Source organism: Mesoplodon mirus (assembly GCF_964341445.2).
Source record: "Mesoplodon mirus genome assembly, chromosome: 14".
In the NCBI taxonomy this organism is placed as follows: Eukaryota; Metazoa; Chordata; class Mammalia; order Artiodactyla; family Ziphiidae; genus Mesoplodon; species Mesoplodon mirus.
In genome coordinates, this window is record NC_138990.1 from 75899622 (window position 1) to 75925618 (window position 25997).

Here is a 25997-nt window from a genome sequence, read left to right on the forward strand (position 1 = left end):
GTTTTAAATAGACTTTCTGTCCCTTTCTTTCTCTTCTCCTTCTGGGACTTCCATAATGCATGTGTTATTTCATTTGATGGTATCACATGACATCCATATTGTTTCTTCACTCTTTTTTTTTTTTTACATCTTTATTGGAGTATAATTGCTTTACAATGGTGTGTTAGTTTCTGCTTTATAACAAAGTGAATCAGTTATACATATACATCTGTTCCCATATCCCTTCCCTCTTGTGTCTCCCTCCCTCCCACCCTCCCTATCCCACCCCTCCAGGCGGTCACAAAGCACTGATCTGATCTGCCTGTGCTATGCGGCTGCTTCCCACTAGCTATCTACCTTAACGTTTGGTAGTGTATATATGTCCATGCCTCTCTCTTGCTTTGTCACAGCTTACCCATCCCCCTCCCCATATCCTCAAGTCCATTCTCAAGTAGGTCTGTGTCTTTATTCCTGTTTTACCCCTAGGTTCTTCATGACATTTTTTTTCTTAAATTCCATATATATGTGTTAGCATATGGTATTTGTCTTTCTCTTTCTGACTTACTTCACTCTGTATGACAGACTCTAGGTCCATCCACCTCATTACAAATAGCTCAATTTCATTTCTTTTTATGGCTGAGTAATATTCCATTGTATATATGTGCCACATCTTCTTTATCCACTCATCCGATGATGGACACTTAGGTTTTTTCCATCTCCGGGCTATTGTAAATAGAGCTGCAGTGAACATTTTGGTACATGACTCTTTTTGAATTACGGTTTTCTCAGGGTATATGCCCAGTAGTGGGATTGCTGGGTCATATGGTAGCTCTATTTGTAGTTTTTTAAGGAACCTCCATACTGTTCTCCATAGCGGCTGTACCAATTCACATTCCCACCAGCAGTGCAAGAGTGTTCCCTTTTCTCCACACCCTCTCCAGCATTTATTGTTTCTAGATTTTTTGATGATGGCCATTCTGACTGGTGTGAGATGATATCTCACTGTAGTTTTGATTTGCATTTCTCTAATGATTAATGATGTTGAGCGTTCTTTCAGGTGTTTGTTGGCAGTCTGTATATCTTCTTTGGAGAAATGTCTATTTAAGTCTTCTGCCCATTTTTGATTGGGTTGTTTGTTTTTTTGTTATTGAGCTGCATGAGCTGCTTGTAAATTTTGGAGATTAATCCTTTGTCAGTTGCTTCATTTGCAAATATTTTCTCCCATTCTGAGGGTTGTCTTTTGGTCTTGTTTATGGTTTCCTTTGCTATGCAAAAGCTTTGAAGTTTCATTAGGTCCCATTTGTTTATCTTTGTTTTTATTTCCATTTCTCTAGGAGGTGGGTCAAAAAGGATCTTGCTGTGATTTATGTCATAGAGTGTTCTGCCTATGTTTTCCTCTAAGAGTTTGATAGTTTCTGGCCTTACATTTAGGTCTTTAATCCATTTTGAGCTTATTTTTGTGTATGGTGTTAGGGAGTGATCTAATCTCATACTTTTACATGTTCCTGTCCAGTTTTCCCAGCACCACTTATTGAAGAGGCTGTCCTCTCTCCATTGTACATTCCTGCCTCCTTTATCAAAGATAAGGTGACCATATGTGCGTGGGTTTATCTCTGGGCTTTCTATCCTGTTCCATTGATCTATCTTTCTGTTTTTGTGCCAGTACCATACTGTCTTGATTACTGTAGCTTTGTAGTATAGTCTGAAGTCAGGGAGCCTGATTCCTCCAGCTCCATTTTTTGTTCTTAAGATTGCTTTGGCTATTCGGCATCTTTTGTGTTTCCATACAAATTGTGAAATTTTTTGTTCTAGTTCTGTGAAAAATGCCAGTGGTAGTTTGATAGGGATTGCATTGAATCTGTAGATTGCTTTGGGTAGTAGAGTCATTTTCACAATATTGATTCTTCCAATCCAAGAACATGGTATATCTCTCCATCTATTTGTATCATCTTTAATTTCTTTCATCAGTGTCTTATCATTTTCTGCATACAGGTCTTTTGTCTCCTTAGGTAGGTTTATTCCTAGATATTTTATTCTTTTTGTTGCAGTGGTAAATGGGAGTGTTTTCTTGATTTCACTTTCAGATTTTTCATCATTAGTGTATAAGAATGCCAGAGATTTCTGTGAATTAATTTTGTATCCTGCTACTTTACCAAATTCATTGATTAGCTCTAGTAGTTTTTCGGTAGCATCTTTAGGATTCTCTATGTATAGTATCATGTCATCTGCAAACAGTGACAGCTTTACTTCTTCTTTTCCGATTTGGATTCCTTTTATTTCCTTTTCTTCTCTGATTTCTGTGGCTAAGACTTCCAGAACTATGTTGAATAAGAGTGGTGAGAGTGGGCAACCTTGTCTTGTTCCTGATCTTAGTGAAATGGTTTCAGTTTTTCACCATTGAGGACGATGCTGGCTGTGGGTTTGTCATATATGGCCTTTATTATGTTGAGGAAAGTTCCCTCTATGCCTACTTTCTGCAGGGTTTTTATCATAAATGGGTGTTGAATTTTGTCGAAAGCTTTCTCTGCATCTATTGAGATGATCATATGGTTTTTCTCCTTCAATTTGTTAATATGGTGTATCACGTTGATTGATTTGCGTATATTGAAGAATCCTTGCATTCCTGGAATAAACCCCACTTGATCATGGTGTATGATCCTTTTAATGTGCTGTTGGATTCTGTTTGCTAGTATTTTGTTGAGGATTTTTGCATCTGTGTTCATCAGTGATATTGGCTTGTAGTTTTCTTTCTTTGTGACATCCTTGTCTGGTTTTGGTATCAAGGTGATGGTGGCTTCGTAGAATGAGTTTGGGAGTGTTCCTCCCTCTGCTATATTTTGGAAGAGTTTGAGAAGGATAGGTGTTAGCTCTCCTCTAAATGTTTGATAGAATTCGCCTGTGAAGCCATCTGGTCCTGGGCTTGTTTGTTGGAAGATTTTTAATCACAGTTTCAATTTCAGTGCTTGTGATTGGTCTGTTCATATTTTCTATTTCTTCCTGATTCAGTCTTGGCAGGTTGTGCATTTCTAAGAATTTGTCCATTTCTTCCAGGTTGTCCATTTTATTGGCATAGAGTTTCTTGTAGTAATCTCTCATGATCTTTTGTATTTCTGCAGTGTCAGTTGTTACTTCTCCTTTTTCATTTCTAATTCTATTGATTTGTGTCTTCTCCCTTTTTTTCTTGATGAGTCTGGCTAATGGTTTATCAATTTTGTTTATCTTCTCAAAGAACCAGCTTTTAGTTTTATTGATCTTTGCTATCGTTTCCTTCATTTGTTTTTCATTTATTTCTGATGTGATCTTTATGATTTCTTTCCTTCTGCTAACTTTGGGGGTTTTTTGTTCTTCTTTCTCTAATCGCTTTAGGTGCAAGGTTAGGTTGTTTATTTGAGATGTTTCCTGTTTCTTAAGGTGGCATTGTATTGCTATAAACTTCCCTCTTAGAACTGCTTTTGCTGCATCCCATAGGTTTTGGGTTGTCGTGTCTCCATTGTCATTTGTTTCTGGGTATTTTTTTATTTCCTCTTTGATTTCTTCAGTGATCACTTCGTTATTAAGTAGTATTGTTTAGCCTCCATGTATTTGTATTTTTTATAGATCTTTTCCTGGAATTGATATCTAGTCTCATAGCATTGTGGTTGGAAAAGATACTTGATACAATTTCAATTTTCTTAAATTTACCAAGGCTTGATTTGTGACCCAAGATATGATCTATCCTGGAGAATGTTCCATGAGCACTTGAGAAAAATGTGTATTCTGTTGTTTTTGGATGGAATGTCCTATAAATATCAGTTAAGTCCATCTTGTTTAATGTATCATTTAAAGGTTGTGTTTCCTTATTTATTTTCATTTTGGATGATCTGTCCATTGGTGAAAGTGGGGCGTTAAAGTCCCCTACTATGAGTGTGTTACTGTCGATTTCCCCTTTTATGGCTGTTAGTATTTGCCTTGTGTATTGAGGTGCTCCTATATTAGGTGCATAAATATTTACAATTGTTATATCTTCTCCTTGGATTGATCCCTTGATCATTATGTAGTGTCCTTCTTTGTCTCTTCTAATAGTCTTTATTTTAAAGTCAATTTTGTCTGATATAAGAATTGCTACTCCAGCTTTCTTTTGGTTTCCATTTGCATGGAATATCTTTTTCCATCCCTTCACTCTCAGTCTGTATGTGTCTCTAGGTCTGAAGTGGGTCTCTTGTAGAGAGCATATATATGGGTCTTGTTTTTGTATCCATTCAGCCAGTCTGTGTCTTTTGGTGGGAGCATTTAATCCATTTACATTTAAGGTAGTTATCGATATGTATGTTCCTATTCCCATTTTCTTAATTGTTTTGGGTTTGTTATTATAGGTCTTTTCCTTCTCTTGTGTTTCTTGCCTAGAGAAGTTCCTTTAACATTTGTTGTAAAGGTGGTTTGGTGGTGCTGAACTCTCTCAGCTTTTGCTTGTCTGTAAAGGTTTTAATTTCTCCATCAAATCTGAATGAGATCATTGCTGGGTAGAGTAACCTTGGTTGTAGGTTTTTCTCCTTCATCACTTTAAATATGTCCTGCCAATCCCTTCTGGCTTGCAGAGTTTCTGCTGAAAGATCAGCTGTTAACCTTATGGGGATTCCCTTGTGTGTTATTTGTTGTTTTCCCCTTGCTGCTTTTAATATGTTTTCTCTGTATTTAATTTTTGACAGTTTGATTAATATGTTTCTTGGCATGTTTCTCCTTGGATTTATCCTGTATGGGACTCTCTGTGCTTCCTAGACTTGATTATTTCCTTTCCCATATTAGGGAAGTTTTCAACTATAATCTGTCAAATATTTTCTCAGTCCCTTTTTCTCTTCTTCTTCTGGAACCCCTATAATTCGAATATTGGTGCGTTTAATGTTGTCCCAGAGGTCTCTGAGACTGTCATCAGTTCTTTTCATTCTTTTTTCTTTATACTGCTCTGCAGTAGTTATTTCCACTATTTTATCTTCCAGGTCACTTATCCGTTCTTCTACCTCAGGTATTCTGCTATTGATCCCTTCTGGAGTATTTTTAATTTCATTTTTTGTGTTGTTCATTGTTGCTTGTTTCATCTTTAGTTCTTCTAGGTCCTTGTTAAATGTTTCTTGCATTTTCTCTATTCTATTTCCAAGATTTTGGATCATCTTTACTATCATTATTCTGAATTCTTTTTCAGGTAGACTGCCTATTTCCTCTTCATTTGTTAGGTCTGGTGGGTTTTTATCTTGCTCCTTTATCTGCTGTTTTTCTGTCTTATCATTTTGCTTATTTTACTGTGTTTGGGGTCTCCTTTTTGCAGGCTGCAGGTTCGTAGTTCCTGTTGTTTTTGGTGTCTGTCCCTAGTGGCTAAAGTAGGTTCAGTGGGTTGTGTAGGCTTCCTGGTGGAGGGGACTAGTGCCTGTGTTCTGGTGGATGAGGCTGGATCTTGTCTTTCTGGTGGGCAGGTCCATGTCCGGTGGTGTGTTTTGGGGTGTCTGTGGCCTTATTATGATTTTAGGCAGCCTCTCTGCTAATGGGTGGGGTTGTGTTCCTGTCTTACTAGTTGTTTGGCATAGGGTGTCCAGCACTGTAGCTTGCTGGTCGTTGAGTGAAGCTGGGTGTTGGTGTTGAGATGGAGATATCTGGGAGATTTTCGCCATTTGATATTACATGGAGCTGGGAGGTCTCTTGTGGACCAGTGTCTTGAAGTTGGCTCTCCCACTTCAGAGGCACAGCACTGACTGCTGGCTGTAGCACCAAGAGCCTTTCATCCACACGGCTCAGAATAAAAGGGAGAAAAAGTAGAAAGAAAGAAAGAGGATAAAATAAAATAAAATAAAGGTAAAATAAAATAAAGTTATTAAAATAAAAAATAATTATTAAGGAAAAACTTTTTTTAAAAAGTAAAAAAAAAAAACAAAAACGGACGGATAGAACCCTAGGACAAATGGTGAAAGCAAAGCTATACAGACAAAATCTCACACAGAAGCATACACATACACACTCACAAAAAGAGGAAAAGGGGAAAAAATAATAAATATTGCCCTCAAAGTCCACCTCCTCAATTTGGGATGATTTGTTGTCTATTCAGGTATTCCACAGATGCAGGGTACATCAAGTTGATTTTGGAGATTTAATCCGCTGCTCCTGAGGCTGCTGGGAGAGATTTCCCTTTCTCTTCTTTGTTCGCACAGCTCCCGGGGTTCAGCTTTGGACCTGGCCCCGCCTCTTCATGTAGGTCGCCGGAGGGTGTCTGTTCTTCGCTCAGACAGGCCAGGGTTAAAGGAGCCGCTGATTTGGGGGCTCTGGCTCACTCAGGCCGGGGGGAAGGAGGGGTACAGAATGCGGGGCGAGCCTGTGGCGGCAGAGGCCGGCGTGACGTTGTACCAGCCTGAGGCGTGCCATGCGTTCTCCCGGGGAAGTTGTCCCTGGATCCCAGGACCCTGGCAGTGGCGGGCTGCACAGGCTCCCCGGAAGGGGGGTGTGGATAGTGACCTGTGCTCGCACTCAGGCTTCTTGGTGGCGGCAGCAGCAGCCTTAGCGTCTCATGCCTGTCTCTGGGGTCCGTGCTGATAGCCGCGGCTCACGCCCATCTCTGGAGCTCCTTTAAGCAGCGCTCTTAATCCCCTCTCCTCGCGCACCAGGAAACAAAGAGGCAAGAAAAAGCCTCTTGCCTCTTCGGGAGCTCCAGACTTTTTCCCGGCTCCCTAGCAGCTAGCTGTGATGCACTAGCCCCCTTCCGGCTGTGTTCACGCAGCCAACCCCAGTCTTCTCCCTGCGATCCGACCGAAGCCCGAGCCTCAGCTCCCAGCTCCGCCCACCCCGGCGGGTGAGCAGACAAGCCTCTCGGGCTGGTTAGTGCTGGTCGGCACCGATTGTCTGTGCGGGAATCTCTCCGCTTTGCCCTCCGCACCCCTGTTGCTGCGCTCTCCTCGCGGCTCCAAAGCTTCCCCACTCCGCCACCCACAATCTCCGCCCGCGAAGGGGCTTCCTAGTGTGTGGAAACCTTTCCTCCTTCACGGCTCCCTCCCACTGGTGCAGGTCCCGTCCCTATCCTTTTGTCTCTGTTTTTCTTTTTTCTTTTGCCCTACCCAGGTACGTGGGGAGTTTCTTACCTTTTGGGAGGTCTGAGGTCTTCTGCCAGCGTTCAGTAGGTGTTCTGTAGGAGTTGTTTCATGTGTAGATGTATTTCTGACGTATCTGTGGGGAGGAAGGTGATCTCCGCGTCTTACTCTTCCGCCATCTTCCCCCTCTCTCCGTTTCTTCACTCTTTTTCATTCTTTTTTTCTTTTTTGTTTCTCTGACTGGACAATTTCAAATAACCCATCTTCTAGTTTACTAACAGTTTTCTTCTACTAGGTCAGGTTAGCTGTTGAAGCTCTCTGTTGAATTCTTCAGTACAGTCATTGTATTCTTTAGCTCCAGGAATTTTGCTGTCCTTGTTTTTTTTAATGATTTCTGTTTCTTCTTTGAACTTATTTTGTTCATGCATTTTCCTAATTTCATTTAGTTGTCTGTGTGTTCTTATAGTTCACTAAATTCTTTACGAGGTTTATTCTGAATTCCTGGTCATACAGTTCATACATCTCCATCTCTTTGGGTCAGTTTTTAGAGCTTTATTTGGTTCTTTTGGTGGTGTTATGTTTACCTGATTTTTCTTGAGCCTTGATTCCTTGCACTGGTGTCTGTGTGTATAAGTAAGTGGTCTCTTCCATGTTTTACAGGTTTGCTTTGTCAGGGAAAAACCTTCACCATTCAACTTGGGTTATTGGATGTGTCAACTAGTAGTGTCCATGGGCAGGCAGGGCTTGCTGTCAGGCTCTCCAGTTGAGTGTGCTCTGAGGTCAGGGTAGGGGATTACCAGTAGCTGGGCTTTGTGGTCGGGTGAGTCGACTGGGCTCCATGTTTAAGCAGGGCTGCTGAGTGGGCTCCCTGACTAGGCAGGGTTGCTGGCTGTGCTCCATGGTTACATGGGGCCATTAGCTGGGCTCTGCAGTTACCCTTGATTCCAGTCTGTGGAACACTGGCTGTGTTCCCTGGCAGGGTGGTGCCACTGGTTGGACTCTATGATTGGGCAGGGTTATGGACTGGGCTCTGCCATTGCTGCTGGTTGAGTGGGGTCTCAGGCTATGATCCCTGACCAGGTGTTGCTGCTGGCTGGACTCTGTGTTCAGGCAGGGCTGCAGGCAGGGTTTCATGGTAGGACCTTGCCTCAGGCTGTGTTCTGTGACCGCGTGGGGACACAGATTGTGCCTTGAAGCTGGGAAGGTCTGCAGGCCTGGCTTCAGCATCCATAGGGTGCTGAGTATACTCAGCTGTTGAACAAGGTTGCAGGCTGTGCTCTCTGGTCAGGAGGGGCTTCCAGCTGTATCCCGCAGTTGGGGAGGCTAGAGACTGTTCTCTGTGGGGTGGGGTCTCTGCTGGGCTCTTCCTCTGGACAAGGCCACAAGCTGTGTTAAGCAATTGGGCAGGGCTGTAGGCTGGGTTCTGAGGCTGCTTAGGGTCACTGTTCAGGCCCCTTGGTTACGCAGGGCTAGAGGCTATGCTCAATAGTTGGGCAGGGCTGCTGGCTTGGCTCCCTGCCCAAGTGGGGCTATTTGGATGGGCTCCAAGGCTGCCCACGTCCTCTGGTCGGGCTCCCTGGATGGGCAGGATGGGAAGCTACACTCAGCAATTGAGTGGAGCTATGAATTTGCAGGGCGGTAGAATGGGCTCCACAGCTGGCTTTGGCCTGTTGCCTGGGGACCCAAATCAGGCAGAATTGCCAGCTGAGCTCTGCTCATGTACTGCTGCAAGCAGGAACATGGCCCATCCAGATTTGAGCACTGGTTGCTGAAAGCCCTGCCCCCTTCTCCATCCCTATCTGATTCCTAGTGGTCTCCATGAGTCGAGACCCCAGTGGCCCTCCCAGGAAGCATCCAACAGTGCCGGGGGACCTGCATGTCCACCTTCTGCCCTCTTTTCCTGCTGGAAAAACTGCAGTGGGGCCCTCTCAGTGTGGTTCTCTGTTGGCCTGGCGGAGGGGCAGTTTGGTCAGAGTGTTAAACCACTCCTCATACCCTTCTAATGCAGTCCTTTTCTGCCTCTGGTCCAGGAGAGTGTTCAGCCTCACCTCTGGGTTTTGGGATTTTCACAGTGGTGTCTTGTCCATGGATAGCAGCTAGTTGGTCTTTTTGTGAGGGGGACTGAAGTCGGGAATAACCTGTCACCATCTTGATGTCATCATTGAAGTCAACACTCTGGTCTTGAAAGAAATCAGCTGCATAGAGTCCACACAAACTTCCCCAGGCCACACCTCCCTCCCCTCACTTTTTCTGTGATCAGAACTCATTGTCCCTTTTTGCCTTCCTGTCCCTTTTGTGACTCCTCTTCAAGACAGCCCTTTATCCTGCTTTGCCTTGGTAAAGAATATTGGGGGATGAAAGAAGAAACATTGGTTAACAGAGCTGTTTACTCCAGTCCCGTGCTTCCATGTGGCCCCTGATCGTGTGTGCACTTTACTTGCCAGGTTCTTACCCCCGCCTTCCTAGGGTGCTTACCTGTGATGTGGGCCAGGGGAGCAGGGTTGATTTGGGTGCGTGTGTGGTGGGGAAGGCTTGGCCTGCCTCGTCCCCACGGTGGCGGTGCCCTGTGAGGAGGGTGGGCTGTTCAGTTAGGCAGGGCAGGTTTACGTAAACTGGCTGTTACTTTGTAATTGAGGAACGTATTTTGCTCATTTTAGGTATAATTAAAGAATCTGGTGCGAAGCACAAGGGGTTGATTGAAATACCCAACCTGTCTGAAGAAAATGAAGTAGATGACACTGAGGTGAGGTATCTGGTGGAGTTTCTTCTTTTTTTTTTTAATCAAGTTTCTGTTAGACATGTTGGGCATTTGAAAAACTGTTAATCGGACTGTGTGGTGCTTGTGCGGTAGTTTTGGCGAGCAGTGAGGGCTCGTTTGCCGAGGAGGATAGCTGTACCTGGGCGCAGCGTGGGGTGGGAGAGGGGTGCAGGAGGAAGAGCACACTGGGGAAGCCCTAGACCCCCGTGGACCAGGAGTCGGGCCCAGGCAGGTGACTGCACCCCCTGTGGCCTCCTCATCTGTGACACTGGGTTAATTCACCTTTCAGATACGCGTGACAGTGTACATAATGGAAAGTGCTCAGGTGTTTTGCACAGCTTGGTGAATGGGATTTTGCTGCTTCTCCTCTGCATAGTTGCTCTTTCCCTTCAATAGTGAAAATTCTCAGCTTTTCGCTGTGATCTCCCTTGGTTATACCATGTTTTTTAGTAAATTAGTGTGTGTTGCTTTTGACTGGCTCTTCTGGTTGTCTTGGGAGATAGAGCCTGTGTAACTCCCATGCTTGGTTTACAGTTAGTGCCCTCTTTCAGCCAAAAGCTTGGTTTTGGGGCGAGACCATTTGTACAGCAGCTATATTTTCCAAATGAAGATAGTTTGATACAGGGTCTTTTTTGATTTGTGAATGTATTCAGTGTGAAGGCCTTCAAGATATAAAAACTAAGTTACACTGAGCCGCTATGAGTTGCCTTTCTTAAAGGTTATAAAAGGCCGTAAAAGTGGGGCTATCTCGGACATAGCTTCAGATGTGTGTTTGCTGCCCTCGGGCTGTGATTTCACTTTGCTGTATTCAGATCCATCAGCTGAGAAGTGTTTCAGCAGCATATTAAACTCGTCTTTTAGATTCAGCCTGTGGTACAAAAGTATTACAGAACAAACTCTTCAGATTAGAACTGGGGCCTGGGAGCAGGCCCAACTCAACTGAATCACAGGGACACTAGATATTTCAAACCAACACCTCTTCATTCTGAGACTACTACAGAGGCATCCCCAGAGCAGCATTTTGACGCTTTCCTCTCCCTGTCTCCCCCTCTCTCCTCCTGTCCATTCCTTCCATCCTTCCCTCTTTTCTTTCCTCTCCCTCCTCTCCCTTTACCAACTCTCCTCCCTGACAAAAAAATGTAGCCCAAGACCAGGATATTTGGAACTTGGTTTTCCTAATTACACTGGCTTTGGGGTTCTAGATGAGCGCTGTTCAATAGAAATATAATGCAAGCCACATAAGGAACCTAAAATTTTCTAGCAGCCATGTTAAAAAATTTAAAAGAAACAGATGAAATTAGCTTTAATACTTTTTATTTTACCCAAAATATAAAAATATCATTTTAACATGTAATTAGTATCAAAGTTATTAATGAGGTTATTTTACATTCTTTTTTGGTACTAAGTCTGCAAAGTCTGGTGTATATTATTTTACACTCACAGCACATCTCAGATCATACCAGCCGCATTGCAAGTGCTCAGTAGCCACATGTGGCTAAGCGGCTACCATACTAGACAGCGCATTTCTAGACCCTGTGAAAGCCATGGACTACATCATCGATATAATATATATACACATAAAACGTATGCAAATTGGGGGGTTCACATTCTACGAAGTCCGTCCAAGATTTGGCCACCAACCAGGTCAATGGACCCTTGATTAAAAACCCCTTACATCTTCTCAAACTATATGAAGAAAACCTGTCACGTCTCTTACATCCACTTCTTTCCCTTTCCTCACCATCACAGTTCCCTCATCCATATGTCCCAGTATTGTAAGATTATATCAAACCAGATTTTTCTTAGGTTTGTATTTTTCTGATTTGTAGGTGAACGTGAGTAAAAAGAAAGGAGATGGGAATATACTGAAGGATCTTATGAAAACTGCAGGCACCGCCAAGGTCAGGGAAGCCCTTGGAGATTACCTGAAGGCACTTAAGACGGGTAAAGAAGGCATCCCTTGTGAACTAGAGGGGCCCTTTTCCATTTACCCAAATAATGCTCTGCACTGTGGTCTGGATTCCCAGGTTAGGCTGATGTCCAAAGCTCTAGAAACAATTCTGTATGCCGCAGGATAAATTGTAGTCTGGAGGTTGAGAGCTAGTCATGAGTTAGACCATAATTAGTGATTATCAGTATTTTACACAGCGTGAACCATTTTGCCTACAGAATTGTTGATAGTTTTCTGGAATAATTATTTTATGAGTTTTTATAATTATTTGTTTAATGTCTGTCTTCTCTGCTAGACTGTAAGCTCCATGAAGGCATGGAAGGAGCCTGTCTTGTTCACTGCTGTATCTCCAGCATCTAACACAATGCCTAGCATGTAGTAGGTGCTTTATTTTTGTTGAATGAGTGAATGAAAGTGACTGCAGCTATTACAGGTGTAGTTGAGACTTATTTAATCCCTTCACTGTGTGGAATTGAGGTTATTGTCTTCTTCCCTAAATTAGAGAAGTTACCTGCCAGGTAAAATAGCCAGCAGGGCTTGTATGTCTGCACCTCATCCTTGGATTCTGCTGAGTATCTAGGCATTGACATAGATGGGTTTGGGGTTTACACTTTTCCTACGAGATCACATACGCTGCTGGCCCATGGGCTTGAATACTGTGAGGCCAAGCTTTGTGAAGTGATGGTGAAGCAATAAGCCAAGTGTCTGGCTTTGACAGTAAGTGAAGGCCATAAAGCTATTAGTAGTTAGGTGTATAAAATGGAGCTTTTTGGAAAACAACATTTGGAAATTATGCTGTTTTATCAAGAACTAGATAAAAGTGAGGCATTTGATAAAAAGAAAAGGATAAAAGGCATTTGTTGCCATGGAACTCAGGTTAATGATTCGTTTTATATGTAAAAAATATAGAATGGTCTTGAAATTCTCAAAATGCTATAGGAATTCTTTTTACAAATATCAGTTCCTTTATATTCTTATATCCTGTTTTCAGTTTTCTGCCTTACTATTTGTGAAAAGGAAAAAGTTCTTTATTAAAACCATTTCTCATACGTTTTCTTTGTAGAATTTACAATGGGAATGATTTTACCAACCAAAGCTATGGCAACCCAGGAATTGACTGTTAAAAGGAAACTGAGTGAGACTGCCTTGCAGGTATGATCTCTGGTGGCAGACATGTAGAGAGGGGGAGAAAGGAAGTGCTTAATGAGAAGGCTTCAAAGCTGTAAACAGCCTTGTGATGATGGAGAACTATGAAGGATATTGAGATGGGCCAGTTAATCCACGCTTGCATCCCTTGCCATTTTGGGGGAAGTGATGAAATGAGACTTTCATCCTTGATGGAAGGGATCCTTTTTGTGGGATAAAATTTAGTTCGAGACTGTTGTAAAGGCAGTGTTGCTTCGGTAGGCAACAAATAACAGCAGGTGACTTTGAGGTCACATACCACAATGGAAGAAACTTCTCTCCAGACATTTGGAGGATTGGGAGGTTTTAGGTCCTGTTCTTGGAATCTGGTGATGGGGAATTGACACCTTTTGGCCTTAAGTGCTGGTATCTTTCACCTGCTTATCTTTATGCTCCCTGGGTCATATTTACATATCCAAGTAGGATTTGGGCTGTGAAGCCATAGCCTGGGAGTGGAACAGAGCTAAGGAGCACTGAGCTGTTTCCAAAATAAAGACTAGGTAGGATTGGTGGTGCTGAAAAGGCTTTTAGTGGAAGGGATAGTGTGTGGGACATTTTGGTGTTTTACTAAGACTGGAAGACTGAATTTTTTGAACCTCTTGTCATGCTAATAATTATGCTTTGGAACCTTTTGAGATTCAGGCCTCCTCTCCAGTGGCATTGGGTGTAAGGATTCCCACTGTGGCACTGCACATGACGGAACTGTTTGACACAGCTATCGAGCAGCTGTACAGAATCTTCACTGTGAAAGATGTAAGTCACATCTCAAGCCAGGATCTGAAATGCTGACACTGGGAGAAAATACACCTATACCACTAAGAACTGAAGCTGGTTCTTGGTTTCCTGCATGGCCGTGTTTTTCTGATTGAAGAGATCTAGAAATCTTTAGGATAGCTTGAGGCGGGGAAGTTATCCTAAAGATTTGAGGGGGGTAAATGATGGGCATTTGGGGGGAATTTATCAGCATTGAGGGGTTTGGAGCAATTTACTGAGCTTTCTTCCTCTGAAAGAGAGGGAAAGAGAAAGCTATAATTTAAAGCTATGTATTCACAAACAAACACAAAGCACAGTAACTGTTATATTAGTACTTTACATTTAGGTTAAAAACATGATAGCATATGCCAGAATAACATGTCTGTTGTATGTTTTGCTTGGTTAGTTGGTGCAAAAATTTTCTAAATCTCCTGCTGTATTAGAAGCTGAAAAGGGAAGGAAATTCCAAATGTTTGATGGGAACATCACTGGTGAATATGTAGAACTGGTAAGTAATCTTAATAGGTTAAAGGAAAGTTAAGCTGGGACTGACTTCTGTTGATATTGCTTTTATTCATGCCTTTTTTTAAAATGTGCTTTGGTTTTTATCTGAGTTCACAGAAACTTGACCACTTTATAAAGTTGGTTACAGGGAAAACAAAAAATGTTATATATACTAAAAGCTGAAGCTTTAGTTTCACAGTAATTGTGTGATGTTTATGATTTTAGAAGACACAAGTATAATTCCTCCCAACTCTTGGTCTAGATGTTTCAGGTTTCTGCCACTAGGGTGTGTGTTGCCAAATGTCAGTTGCCTTGCCGTTGACATCAGCTCTGCATTGGTCGTCACGCTTCTGTCCTTGATGTTACTGCCGTTACACTTTGGCACTGGGGACAATGAATTCTCAGTGGTGCTGGCATATAAACGGGAAGATGGGAGTGGACGTTGTTCACTGATCACTTCTCGTACATAGGGGCTTTCATGAGAGGATTTGGTGTTTGTTGTAGTATTGTATGAAGTTTTAAAAGATGTTTTCAGTGGAATTTTCCCTTTGTTTTCAGTTAACAAATAAAAAGATCGTCATGAAATGGAGATGTAGGAACTGGCCAGAAGGTATGTTATTAGCACCTTTTAAGTCCAAAAACACTCAAGTTTTTTTTTTCCCCTTACTATGAAAAAAATCAAATAGTGGTACTGTATGGATAAATTTTTCTTTTCATAATGCAGTAATAAGCTTTCCTTTTTTTCTTCCAGAACACTATGCAATAGTTGCACTGAATTTTGTGCCTACTCTAGGGCAGACGCAATTACAATTGGACTGTAAAGGAGTTCCTGTCTGTGAAGAAGAGAACATGAAATTCTGTTGGCAGAAGCAGCATTTTGAAGAAATACAAGGTTTACTGCAGCTGATCACCCTAAATGGTTGAGTTAGTTAGAAGATTTTATAAGGGCATTACTTTTTGTAAGCAGAAAAAGTGTAACGTTCACCTCTTCCCTCTGTCATTCCTTTAAAAAAAGAGAACAAATACTCTTAATCTATATTGGATGAAATCCATGAACTTAGAATTGAAAGCATTGTTTGCATCTTTACTGTGACTAGACTCTGCACTGAGTTAAAAGCAAGCAATGTGACATTAGGTATTTTACCTCCCATAGATGCTCCTCTGGGAATAGATTGAGTCCCTGAGTGCAGATAGTTGAAGTGTCCCAAGCTAAAGCTTGTCCTAGCAAGCTTGCTGTTTTAGCTGTAATTTTAGTTCAAGAAGACAAAAAATAAATGGCATGTTAACACCATTCCTTTATTTTACTTCAGGGTTTTTAAGGTGTGTAGCTCTTAGGTCGTGAAACAGTGGCATGTTGCATTCAGAAGCATGCTGACGCGAGGGCGAGCTGGCTGTATTGTTAGGCTTCTCCCTGCAGCAGTTATGCACTTCAGGGCGGTGAGGATTGACAAGTCTATGGAAAAAGGTACTTTTTGGACTGCCACTATACTTCTAATGAAATAGAATACAATGGATAGTAAGTAAGTATGTTCCCCCATTCAGTTTTCTCATTACTTTCATCTGAGAAGACTTGAAGCAAGGTATGTAAACAAATAAAAGTCATCACAATCAGTTTAATTAAGTGCACAGAATAGCAATCAGTCATGTCAATAAAAATAAAACAATTATTTTTACATCAAGTGTGCTTTATTTCCTCCACAGGTATTCTGTTAAATAAAGCACCATTTATATACTGCCAGGCCACAGCTAAAGAGGATTCTTTACAGAATCAAATTTCTTGTGGTTGTTCCGTATACAAGTAAACTTAATTTTGATAATAAGAACCACAGCGATCGGAGGCAACCTGCCTCTATTATAAGGTACAAAACTGGCACAGAGGACACCATATTATACACAGTAAAAATGCTGTTAAGTTTAAATTACATTGTACAGGGCCAGGGAACCCTGTTCCTCCCAGACAGCCATATTAAGTGAAAGCCACTACAGTGAACTCTTAATTACATAAAACATATTCATTATCTGATTGATTGCCCTTTAGAAAGTATACTGAAGATGCAAATTTTTTCATCTGAAGTTCTGCCTGACCAAGAGTTAAGCCTATAAATCTATCTTGCCATTCAAGCAGAGAGCACTGGACAAACTGAAGCACAAAAACAGAAATAAGCAAAACTTATACAAACAGCATTGGGGGTGAGGGGTGACCTTAAAAGTAGACATGCTACATCTAATGTCAAGAAGCAGCTTGGTTTCCTTTGCCAGATATCCTCGTGACCACATGGATTGTAGATTCAATGGTCCTACACAGGGTATCTAAAATGTCGTGCTGCTGCATGTGACTAAAGAGTCCTCTGGAATGGCCACAACCGAGTGATAAAGCAGCCTCAGGGTCCTGGGAGGGCAAAGCTTGACCGTCACAGCTTCTCAAGTCAGCCAAGTCAGACAGAACTGCAGAGAGAGAAGTCGAAGGGAACTCGGATTCGTCCTCAGCAAGGTTAGAATCCTTGGAACAGTGGAGGTCTTTAAATTCTTTACAGTCTTCAAATCTAACATTGTTGGGCTGTTCTTCTGCATGCTGTGACCTGATATTTGACGTGTCTTCTGAAAACGAAGATGGAACTTCCATTCGGTATTCTTTAACAGAACTATTTTCAGGGGAAGGAAGATCTTGCTCAGTTCCTGGGTCGATAATTGAGGAGTCTCTTGTCTCATTGTCTGAAGTGCTAGTTGGGGTCAGGACCTCCCTGGTGTCTGTCTTCACATCACTGATGCAGCTGTCTACAGTGTGCTCCTCGTCACTGCTAACGCGCCTTCTTTTAACAGGAGTTGCCCCTTCATCATCTGTGAAAAGGAACATCAGAACAAATTCTCTGAAAGGTCATTAGGGTCATACTGGGGGGTGGTTGTGGAAATTCTGTTTTTTAGCATTTATATTCAGGAGGCTCACACAGCTATTGTCAAGTCAATTCTTCCCTTCTCCCACCCTAAAGTCAATATTTTATTAGTCCATAAAGCTAACCTTTAGTTTTTCTTTCTTTGGCTTCTTGCTCTTGGAGTGAGTTTCTCTGCTGCAGACAAGTCCTGCATTTGCTTAAAAGCTCTTGCAGAGTAGGAATTAGAGCTGGGTTTAATTGTTTGGGAGTGTGTACCGACAGGAGCAAAGCAAGTGCCCGCAAGTCCTACAGAAATCCAGACAGGAACACTTCAAATTCCAAAGCCAGCATTACAACCGTTAACAGTTTAAATGCACATGTTTACTTTTCCAGGAATCCATCCTGGTTCCTCTGGTATTTTCAGAAGAACGTTAAAACTAGAAAGCCAGTGTTTTGATACTCTATTGTACTTCATTGGTTCTAGGTCACTAATACCATTATTATGCACCACACCACTAATTAAGTCTGGCTGAAGACCCAAATAGTGTTTTCTGAAAATGGAAAGGCGGGGGGGAATTCCACAGGAATTTAAAAAGCAAACCCTGAATGATCCATGAGCAATTTAGGCCTCATTAATCTAGGAATTAGTTTTACTTGGTTTCTGGTGGATGTCATAAGGTCTTCCTCACTTAGCTCATAATCCGTTCTGGCATCTAAGCATTTTGTTACTTGGGAGGCTGCTGCTGGACCTGTGCAAGCACATGTTTCCAGGGTGTTTCATTATTCCATGACATGGCTTTTGTGGGAGTCTATATAGAAGGCAACCAATTCCCTAGTTTTAACTGGCTTTATATTCAGATGACTAATCTTTCAGTTACTTATGAGTCGCAGGCACTAACAGAAACATCACAGGTAACATTTCAAAAAATGTGAGAAAGTAGAGAGATAAAGGGAATGTCTCCCCTTAGCGGTCATTGCCCTTAGCATTTAATGACATTAGCTCATGTCTTCTAAGGTAACAGAAAGTGTGTGCTACATACATAAAAGGCAGAGTGAACACATTTTTATTTGGTTAGTTTTTTCATCATATGTGACTTCCAGAGCTTGAATAATAAAGTTATGTATATAGTAAAATCATACGAAGGCCAAATTTAGAGTTGATTTAAGGAAAGTTCTTTAGTACATGACTATTCCCTTGCATAAGTCTTACCCCATTTAAAGCAGCACTTGCTTTGGAAATTTCAACTCTGTTGGTGAAATCAGACTGCAGGTTCTGATACTGATTTATCAAGTTTGTAATAAGGGTGCTGATCAAATTGGCACAGTTTGCTTCAGAAAACACCTGACCTTGAACCTGAAAAAGATGAATAAGAAAAATCTCCAAAAGACCAACACAATGAAAGCACAATCACTAACTAACTGGAAGTAACACGCTGAGTTTCCAACTTGTGACATACCTTTAGAAGAAAGTGTGTCATGAATGTGTAGACAATGTTGTTGTTCAGGAAAGTTCTTTCATCCATTAGGATACATTTTATATATTCTGCGAAAACGGGATCTTCACACAAAAGCTTGATGCAGTTTTTTGACATAGCCGACTGAAGTGGGGAAAAGAAGCACTGATTGGTTGAGCACTGAAATAACTGCAAATCTTAAATACACTGCTCATGATATATATCCGAAGTCATTTCACATCCTACTGGAAAAGCCACTTTTTTTTTTTTTTTTGGCTGCAGCTTGCGGGATCTTTAGTTCCCCGACCCGGGCCCTCAACAGTGAAAGTACAGAGTACTAACCACTGGATCACCAGGGAATTCCCAGAAATGCCATTTTTACTTCGGTCTACTGAATTTTCAGTCCCAGCAACTGTCCTCCCAATAAATTAAAATATTACTAACTTGGACTTAAATGGGTGACAGAAGAAGAGACTTGTAAGAAGTCTGAATGGCAAAACTGAACAAATATGTTTTTATAAGAAATGCAGCTTCATTATCTAGCATTAAGAGTTAATAAGGACTCGACAAATAAGACTAACAAATAGGATGATGTTTTCGAGGAAAATTAATAGATAACCAAATGACCCATAGAGAAAAGACAAATTTTAAGAATTAGATTTGCTCCCTAAAGTGAGTTAAAACTTTCACTATGTAATCTTAGTAACAATAGTAATTTGGTAAACACCCTTCTGCCCCATAAACATCACAAAGGTAAACAGCACACCTCTTTTCCTAATCATCTCACACAGAGAATTAGTGGGTCCCAAAATATGGAAATTGTACTAAAATTTGGTTTTCCTGTTTTCAAATGGTCATGGCTCTTAAACACAAGTAGTATGTCTTTCAGTAAATATATTCCCTAGATTATTTATGTGTGTTTTAATAATCATTTATATGGAAGAAAAATGGACTATTTTTAAAAAATAGGACAAAGTTTAGATAATATGTACATCTATATACTTATATATTTTATTAGAGTAAGCACTGTGGTAAGTAAACTGCTCAAGGTCACCCAAGAAATTAGGAGTCAAGAAGGACCAGCACTCAGGTCTTCAGATCCTTGGTGTCAGGAAAACCTGCCTTATTCTACTGGTTGTAGTCTCTGCCTGCTGCCTATATTTCTTGCACAACACAGATGCTTCTATAGGGCTGGTAGGGGCATTGGAAGCCTTAGATGGTTTGTTTGACTTTAAGGGAAGTTTTGGGGGTGATGAATTCTGTGGGGAAAAAAGTCAAGAGAGTAGTACAGTGCAGAAGCAGATAAAGCAATAGGCAGTGGCAGAGTACAGAAACCAAAAAAAGCAACTACCTAAATCAGGAAGAATGAAAAGAGAGCAGCAAGTGGCCAAGGGGGTGGGTGCGGGGAAAAGCAAGAGATTTGTTGCAAATTACTGAATAAACCACTCAGCTCAGAAGTCAACCAGCAAGTTGTTTTTTGAATGTTTACTAAGTACTAAACCGTATGATTAAAGTATACTAGCCTATCAAAGATTCCTAGTATAGAAAACAAAATGAAATTTCTTTAGGAATAGAGATGAATTCATGGTTTGGGACAAGGAGGCAGAGAAGCAACTATTACAGTATCATGTGACACACACATCCATTAGGAGAGTATCCAGAGCACAACTGCCTGGGCAGGAGACTGGACCAGACTCAAAAGTATTCCAGATGCTAAATGTGGGTAAAGGTTTATGCCAAAGGAATTAATCAACTCATCTTCTGGGAATGGGCAGATGCACTCAGGCAAGAGACCAATAGTTTTTTCAGTGCCTGAAGAGAGGAGGGATTCCTTATGCCTGATCCAAGGAATGAGCCAAACCTTAGGATCAATCTGATTTCTTCCCCTCTCCCCACCATTCTCCCTCCACAATTTAACAAGCATTTATTTTAAGGGGTTGGCTCTTGGACTTAAGGTAGGAAGGGTACAGTGCTTTCTGTTCTCAATGAGATTGCTGATAAGAAAATAAGTGCATCAGACTTAAAAAACTGCTCTGAGGTAACAGATAAGCGAGAGGTAAAGGACAGAATGCTGAAATGGTTTCTGCTAGAGCTTTGGGAATGGTGGAGGGGAGACGAAATAGATGGGGGAGGTGAAGGAGCACAAGAAGTGGCTTATGCCTTCTTGCCCTAATATCTCCGTTTCAGACTTCTACAACAACTGTTTATATTGGCCTTTAAATGAGAAACTTTATAAACAGCTTGTCTGAAATACCCTTTGTGATACAAATATTACAGATATAAAAAACTCCAAAGGGCAACTCGATGCCAATTGCTTAATAGTTATTTCCATTAATAGTATTTTACCTACCAAGATTCGAAAACACCCCCAATTTCCAGCCAGTTTTCAACCCAGTGTCCCTAAAATTACCGACCAAGTGGTCGGATGAGATGAAAGACCAGGTCATCTAAAACTCATTTTCTTTACCTGAGTCTGGCATAGCTCAGTCCAAAGTTTGGGGAACAGTGCAAGATGAAGTGGCAAGCCTTCATAGGCAACTAGGACACCTAATATTTGAAAAGAAATCAGAATAGGTTATAAATTACACTACTGAGATACTAAACTCTGCATGTACAATATTATAGCTATTTCCAGTCATAACTGCATATTTTTTATGTTTTAGAAATACATAAAATACTTAAAGGGGAAGAATTCATCTCAATGTTTTAACCAGTGAAATATTTTAGAGTGCAGTACACTTTGACTTTATTTATATCCCATATACCTCATTCCCAGAAGGACCTGCAACAACTTAAACCAATTCTGCTTTTTGAGAAGTAGAACTTTATCTGGGACAATGTATAAAAGTTATTGCACGTGGCTCCAAAGTTTTCTTGGATTAAGGTACCACTCTGCATATTTAGATATTACATAGAACACCTAGACTACAGTGGAGGGGCCGGGTGCACGTTCAGACAGAGGATGTGAAGAATTAGAAAACATATCATTCTTTCCTCTTTTATCTCATTTCTCCAAAGATAAAGCGAATTACCTTTATAGTAGATTTAGGTAAATTCTGCTCTAAGTCTAACAGCTTCTAGCCTTGTCCCCAGGATCTTTTGGGTGGATCATACTTAGCTGTTATATGTCAGCATCCTATTTGGAACGTCTAAGGTTTCAACCTTTCCTCTTCTTGACTATTCTAGATGTCAAGTATGTCCTTAAGAAATTTGTTCCCCTACCCTCTGCCCTTGTAGCTCTCTCAAAGCACAGAAGTTGTAATGCCACAGTCAGCTGTAAGTAAATTTTCCATCCTCCAACACTCCCAACCCCCCCAGGGAAAGTATAATCATGGAGGAGAAATATAATACAAGTTATCCTCTTCCAGTTAAGAAAAAAATTATGAGTAACACCTGAAGTTGGCAAACCTTTTTGGTAAATGGTCAAATAGTAATTACAGGTTTTCCCCAATTATGAAACCTTTCTTAAGCTGAAACAGCATAAAGTGAAAAAGCAATTACCTTTTTCCATTAAAGCAAAAATCCTCTTTGGATTTATTTTGGTTAGCAAAAAGAGGTACTAATGTAGGTATGTCATAAAAGTGTAGTGGCATAAAGCAAACTTTTGAAAATTGGCAGGTACCTGTATTTTAGACTTTGCTGGCTGTTTAAGTCTGTTACAATTACTCCACAGACAACACCAAATGAATGGGTATGGCTGTCTTTCAATAAAACATTCTTTAAGAAAACTAAAAGTTGAATCTCGTGTAATTTTCATGTATATCACAAAATACTCAGAATGTAGTTTTTTAAAAAAACATTTAAAATTATAAAAACTCTTCTTAACTTGCAGGTAGCTCATTGGTTGTACAAAAACAGGCAGCATGCAGGCTATTGTTTGCCTCTATATTAGACCATGGGTTTGGGAAAATCTTAGGGAAATCAGATCAGTCATCCAATTTTGTCATCGAAGGATACCTAGACTCTCTTTTGTGGGAAAGCCTATTTTTCTTTATTTTCCTGTCAAGATTAATTCCTTTGTAAAGACCCAAGGAAACTAATACCCTAAAATCTGGTTTGGACTGGAGGCATTTACCCATCATAACATCACAATACACATAAGCAAACAAGGGCATGTCATCAACACTGTTGGCTACAGGGAAGAAAGTTCCTATGTTCCCATGTCTCTGCATAATTACCCATAAAAGTAGAGCAGGGGTTGGCAATATGGCCCACGGCCCACTGCAAAAATAAGTCTGCCAACCCATGAACTAGGGGCTGCTCTGACATAAACCCTCTCACGTGAAAGCAGGCTTCATACTACAATTTAAGATCCTCTAGACTTTATCCACCACCACCCCGACATTATCCTCAAAGTAAAACAATCTTTATTCCTATTTTCCACAACTACTAAAAAGCTAGCACTACCACAACAAAAAACACGGAGGCCTTCTATGATCTCAGATTGTTCTCAGGTAATACTCTGATTCAAATATCTTTATTTTACAAGCGAAGAACAAAATATACTAACATCTGTTGTGCTAGGTACGTCAGATAATCACATTTAATTTTCTCATCAAATTTGGAAGGCATGATGTTTTCCTCATTTAGCCCGTTTTGGATGAGGAAATTAGGCTCTGAGAGATCACATAATCTGCTGTTTCATCCCAAAAGCCAGTGAGTGATACAGTTGTATCTACCCCAGATTTATCTGATTCTGAAGCCCATAATCTTTTCAATAATCAGTGTTTCCCAAACTTTAGTCATTTCATGTATCATTTTCATGACTGTTTTCATATCTGTCCATCACCTGTACTGTTTACTTGATACTGTTCTTTTAGATTGACTTAGAGAGGCTAATACTACATTAGCCTTGTCTTCGGCAATATAACATCCAGGAAAATCATGCATTTGGTGTACGAGTTATTTATTTTTGTAATAAGTAGGACCTATTCACATTTATTAACATGAAAATTATTTTCCCTGGGCCATCTTATACACTACACTCTGGAAAACACTGTGCCACCCATGGTGAGCTAAAGACACCTCTTTCACAGTCCTACCTATTCCCTATCTGAGCTGCACCTCCTTTAGAAGGAAGGCCATCCCTTCAGAGTAGAAGTTTCAGTTTCTTTCCAGCATTTTCACAAAGCACTGAGGATAAGGAGTATGTTGGCTCTGCTGACTTAAGGTAGAGGCCAATGCCATCCTATTCCACACACTCTTCCAGTACCTTCTGGGGTGTCACTCACTGGGTGCAAAGCACAGGGAGATGCAATCACCAGCATTCGCAGGCACAATTCCAAGCCTTACCTCAGTAAACAGGATGGGCAGGCCTAAAACATCCTGGCTCCTGTATCACTTATCTTTCTTCATCCTGTGACTTCAGGTATCCTTAACAATAGGGTCCTTACCCCACCCTGTGCCCACCCATGAAGGAACTAATAAGCAATAATGAAAAGCTGTTCCAAACGTATTGTTTCCTCAACAGAAGCACCTTATATTGTAGAAGCGGCTGAGTGTGTTTTTAAAAGAAAAATCTTTAAAAAACTGTTTTTGTAGGTAAAATGGTAATTCAGATGATTGCTGTGAGGATGAAATATTTCGTATGTGTATTTACTAGTTAGGGTTTCTCCTATCTGAATTGTGTTATGATTCTTTGTCCAGCTTTCTATAGGAGTATTTATCCCATCCAAGCATTATCCATGGGAAGTGAGAGCTTCGGCCTTAGAATATCACATCTGATTCTTCTAATTCCCCTATTTCTGACTTCATATCCACTGAGCCACCTATTATTGTTTATTCAGCTTCCCATGTAGGTTACTGGAAAAAAATCTGCTGGCCGTACCATGTAACATTCAGATCCCTGTGCCAGTTCTTCTTTGTAAATTAACAAACTGGTAACCAACCCCTAAATTATATGTATGTCTATTAAATGTAATTACCATGTATAACCTAGGATAAATGGATTTGCCCTTGGTGGATGGGTAAAAGCTGGTTTCCTATCTGTACTGAATGATTGGCACTTGTTTAAAGTATATGCATCCTAAGAAGCCTTTTGGGAAACAGCTAACCAGTTGTTTCTCCAATCAGTACCATCTTCATATCACAAAAAGCTGAAACATGAACAAGAGCTGTGCTTTTTATAATATGAATTTTTAATCTGTTTACTTCTATCAACTATATTAATTTTTTAATTATAGAGATTTTGAAGATTATGGATTTTCTAGGTACATCATGTTACTTGCAAAAAATCTTTAAAAAAATCTTTCACTTACTAATGCATTAAGAAAACTTTCAAAAACTAATGTCAAAAAGTAAAAAAAAAACCCAAAAAACAAAAGAAAAACTAATGTCAAATAATAAAGATGATATTGTTTTGTCCCTAAAAATGAAAATTAAATGATGACATCTAGGGATTTGTTATTTAGTTTAATTTTACTTGAACATCTTGTTAATCTGCACGTGAACTATGGTACCTAAAAAATTTGGTATGATTAGGGTTTGCAGTACCAGTTTTCTATGTTTTGAAAAAATTTTTTTCCTCAAATATAAAACCAATGCATGAACATTACAAATAATTTAAATCTTCTAGATATTTAACCTAGAAAATAAAAGCATCCCATAATTTTATCCTTGTAGTTAAGATTATAATCCTTTTTTTTTTACATGTACTGATTTTTTCCCCTTGTTTATAAGAATGTGGTCATATTCTGTATGTTTTCCAATTTGTTTTTTTCATGTGAAACAAGGTCAATTCCTATCTTTTTATTTTAAAGACTATATAATACAAATGAACTATGTTTTAATCAGGCTTCTATTGATAGACATTTTGGTTGTTTCCAGTTTTACCCAATACAAACCAATTGAAAATAAACATCCTATGTATGTTATTGTACACTTCTATGAGTAGATTTAGGGTGGATTCCTAGATCTGGTACTGCTGGGGCAAAGGGCATGAACAATCTAAACTGCCTCTCCAAACTGACCCCATTATAAGATCTCCTCTTTCCCCAAACTGTGTAAGTATGCGTATCATCTAAACTTCATCTCATAGTTGGGGGGGGGGGGAAAGAGAAATAATTGTTGTTTGCTTTCTTTATTAGTAAGGATTGGCAACTTCTCATATGGTTACCAAACATTGTGTGTGTGTGTGTGTGTGTGTGTGTGTGTGTGTGTGTGTGTGTGTGTGTGTGTGTGTGTGTGTGTGTGTGTGTGTGTGTGCGCGCGTACGTACGTACTACCTTCATGTCCTTTGCTTTTTTTAATATTCTTTACCATCTTGCTGAATCCTAAAAACTCTCTGTACATTGGCACTACTAGCCATTTACCTATTAAGAATGCAAATATTTTCCCCATTAGCTGTATGTATTTTAATTCAATTTATGGCATTTTCAACATGTAGTACTTTCAATTTTTATGTAGTCAAAAATTTCAATTTATTTTATTGTTTCTGGGTTTCGTGTCCTGCTTAACACAGTCCTTCAAATCTCAAGGTGGTATCCATATGATCCTATGTTT

At 40.4% G+C, this 25997-nt stretch overlaps 2 protein-coding genes across 7 annotated transcripts in view; one reads left to right on the forward strand and one right to left on the reverse strand.

Moving 5' to 3' along the window:
- Positions 1–15711, forward strand: part of LOC309816102 (activator of 90 kDa heat shock protein ATPase homolog 2) — a 30289-nt gene extending 14578 nt beyond the window's left edge. The window contains exons 3-10 of one of the 3 annotated variants that reach the window (XM_082643329.1): positions 9680–9765; positions 11610–11724; positions 12795–12883; positions 13553–13669; positions 14076–14177; positions 14732–14783; positions 14925–15065; positions 15484–15711. In XM_082643329.1, coding sequence (XP_082499455.1) covers positions 9680–9765; positions 11610–11724; positions 12795–12883; positions 13553–13669; positions 14076–14177; positions 14732–14783; positions 14925–15065; positions 15484–15515 — 734 coding nt within the window. In that variant the 3' untranslated portion in view covers positions 15516–15711. Of the gene's footprint in view, positions 1–9679; positions 9766–11609; positions 11725–12794; positions 12884–13552; positions 13670–14075; positions 14703–14731; positions 14784–14924 lie in introns of those variants that run through there. The other 2 variants (XM_082643330.1, XM_082643331.1) reach the window with 2 other exon arrangements.
- Positions 15712–15837: 126 nt separating this feature from the next.
- Positions 15838–25997, reverse strand: part of USP34 (ubiquitin specific peptidase 34) — a 237332-nt gene continuing 227172 nt past the window's right edge. For 3 of the 4 annotated variants that reach the window (XM_082643301.1, XM_082643300.1, XM_082643303.1), the window contains 5 exons: positions 20965–21044; positions 18501–18641; positions 18254–18397; positions 17190–17349; positions 15838–17011 (listed from right to left, as the gene is read on the reverse strand). In XM_082643301.1, the coding sequence (XP_082499427.1) occupies positions 16404–17011; positions 17190–17349; positions 18254–18397; positions 18501–18641; positions 20965–21044 (1133 nt within the window). In that variant the 3' untranslated portion in view covers positions 15838–16403. The remainder of the gene's footprint in view (positions 17012–17189; positions 17350–18253; positions 18398–18500; positions 18642–20964; positions 21045–25997) is intronic. The other variant, XM_082643302.1, reaches the window with a different exon arrangement.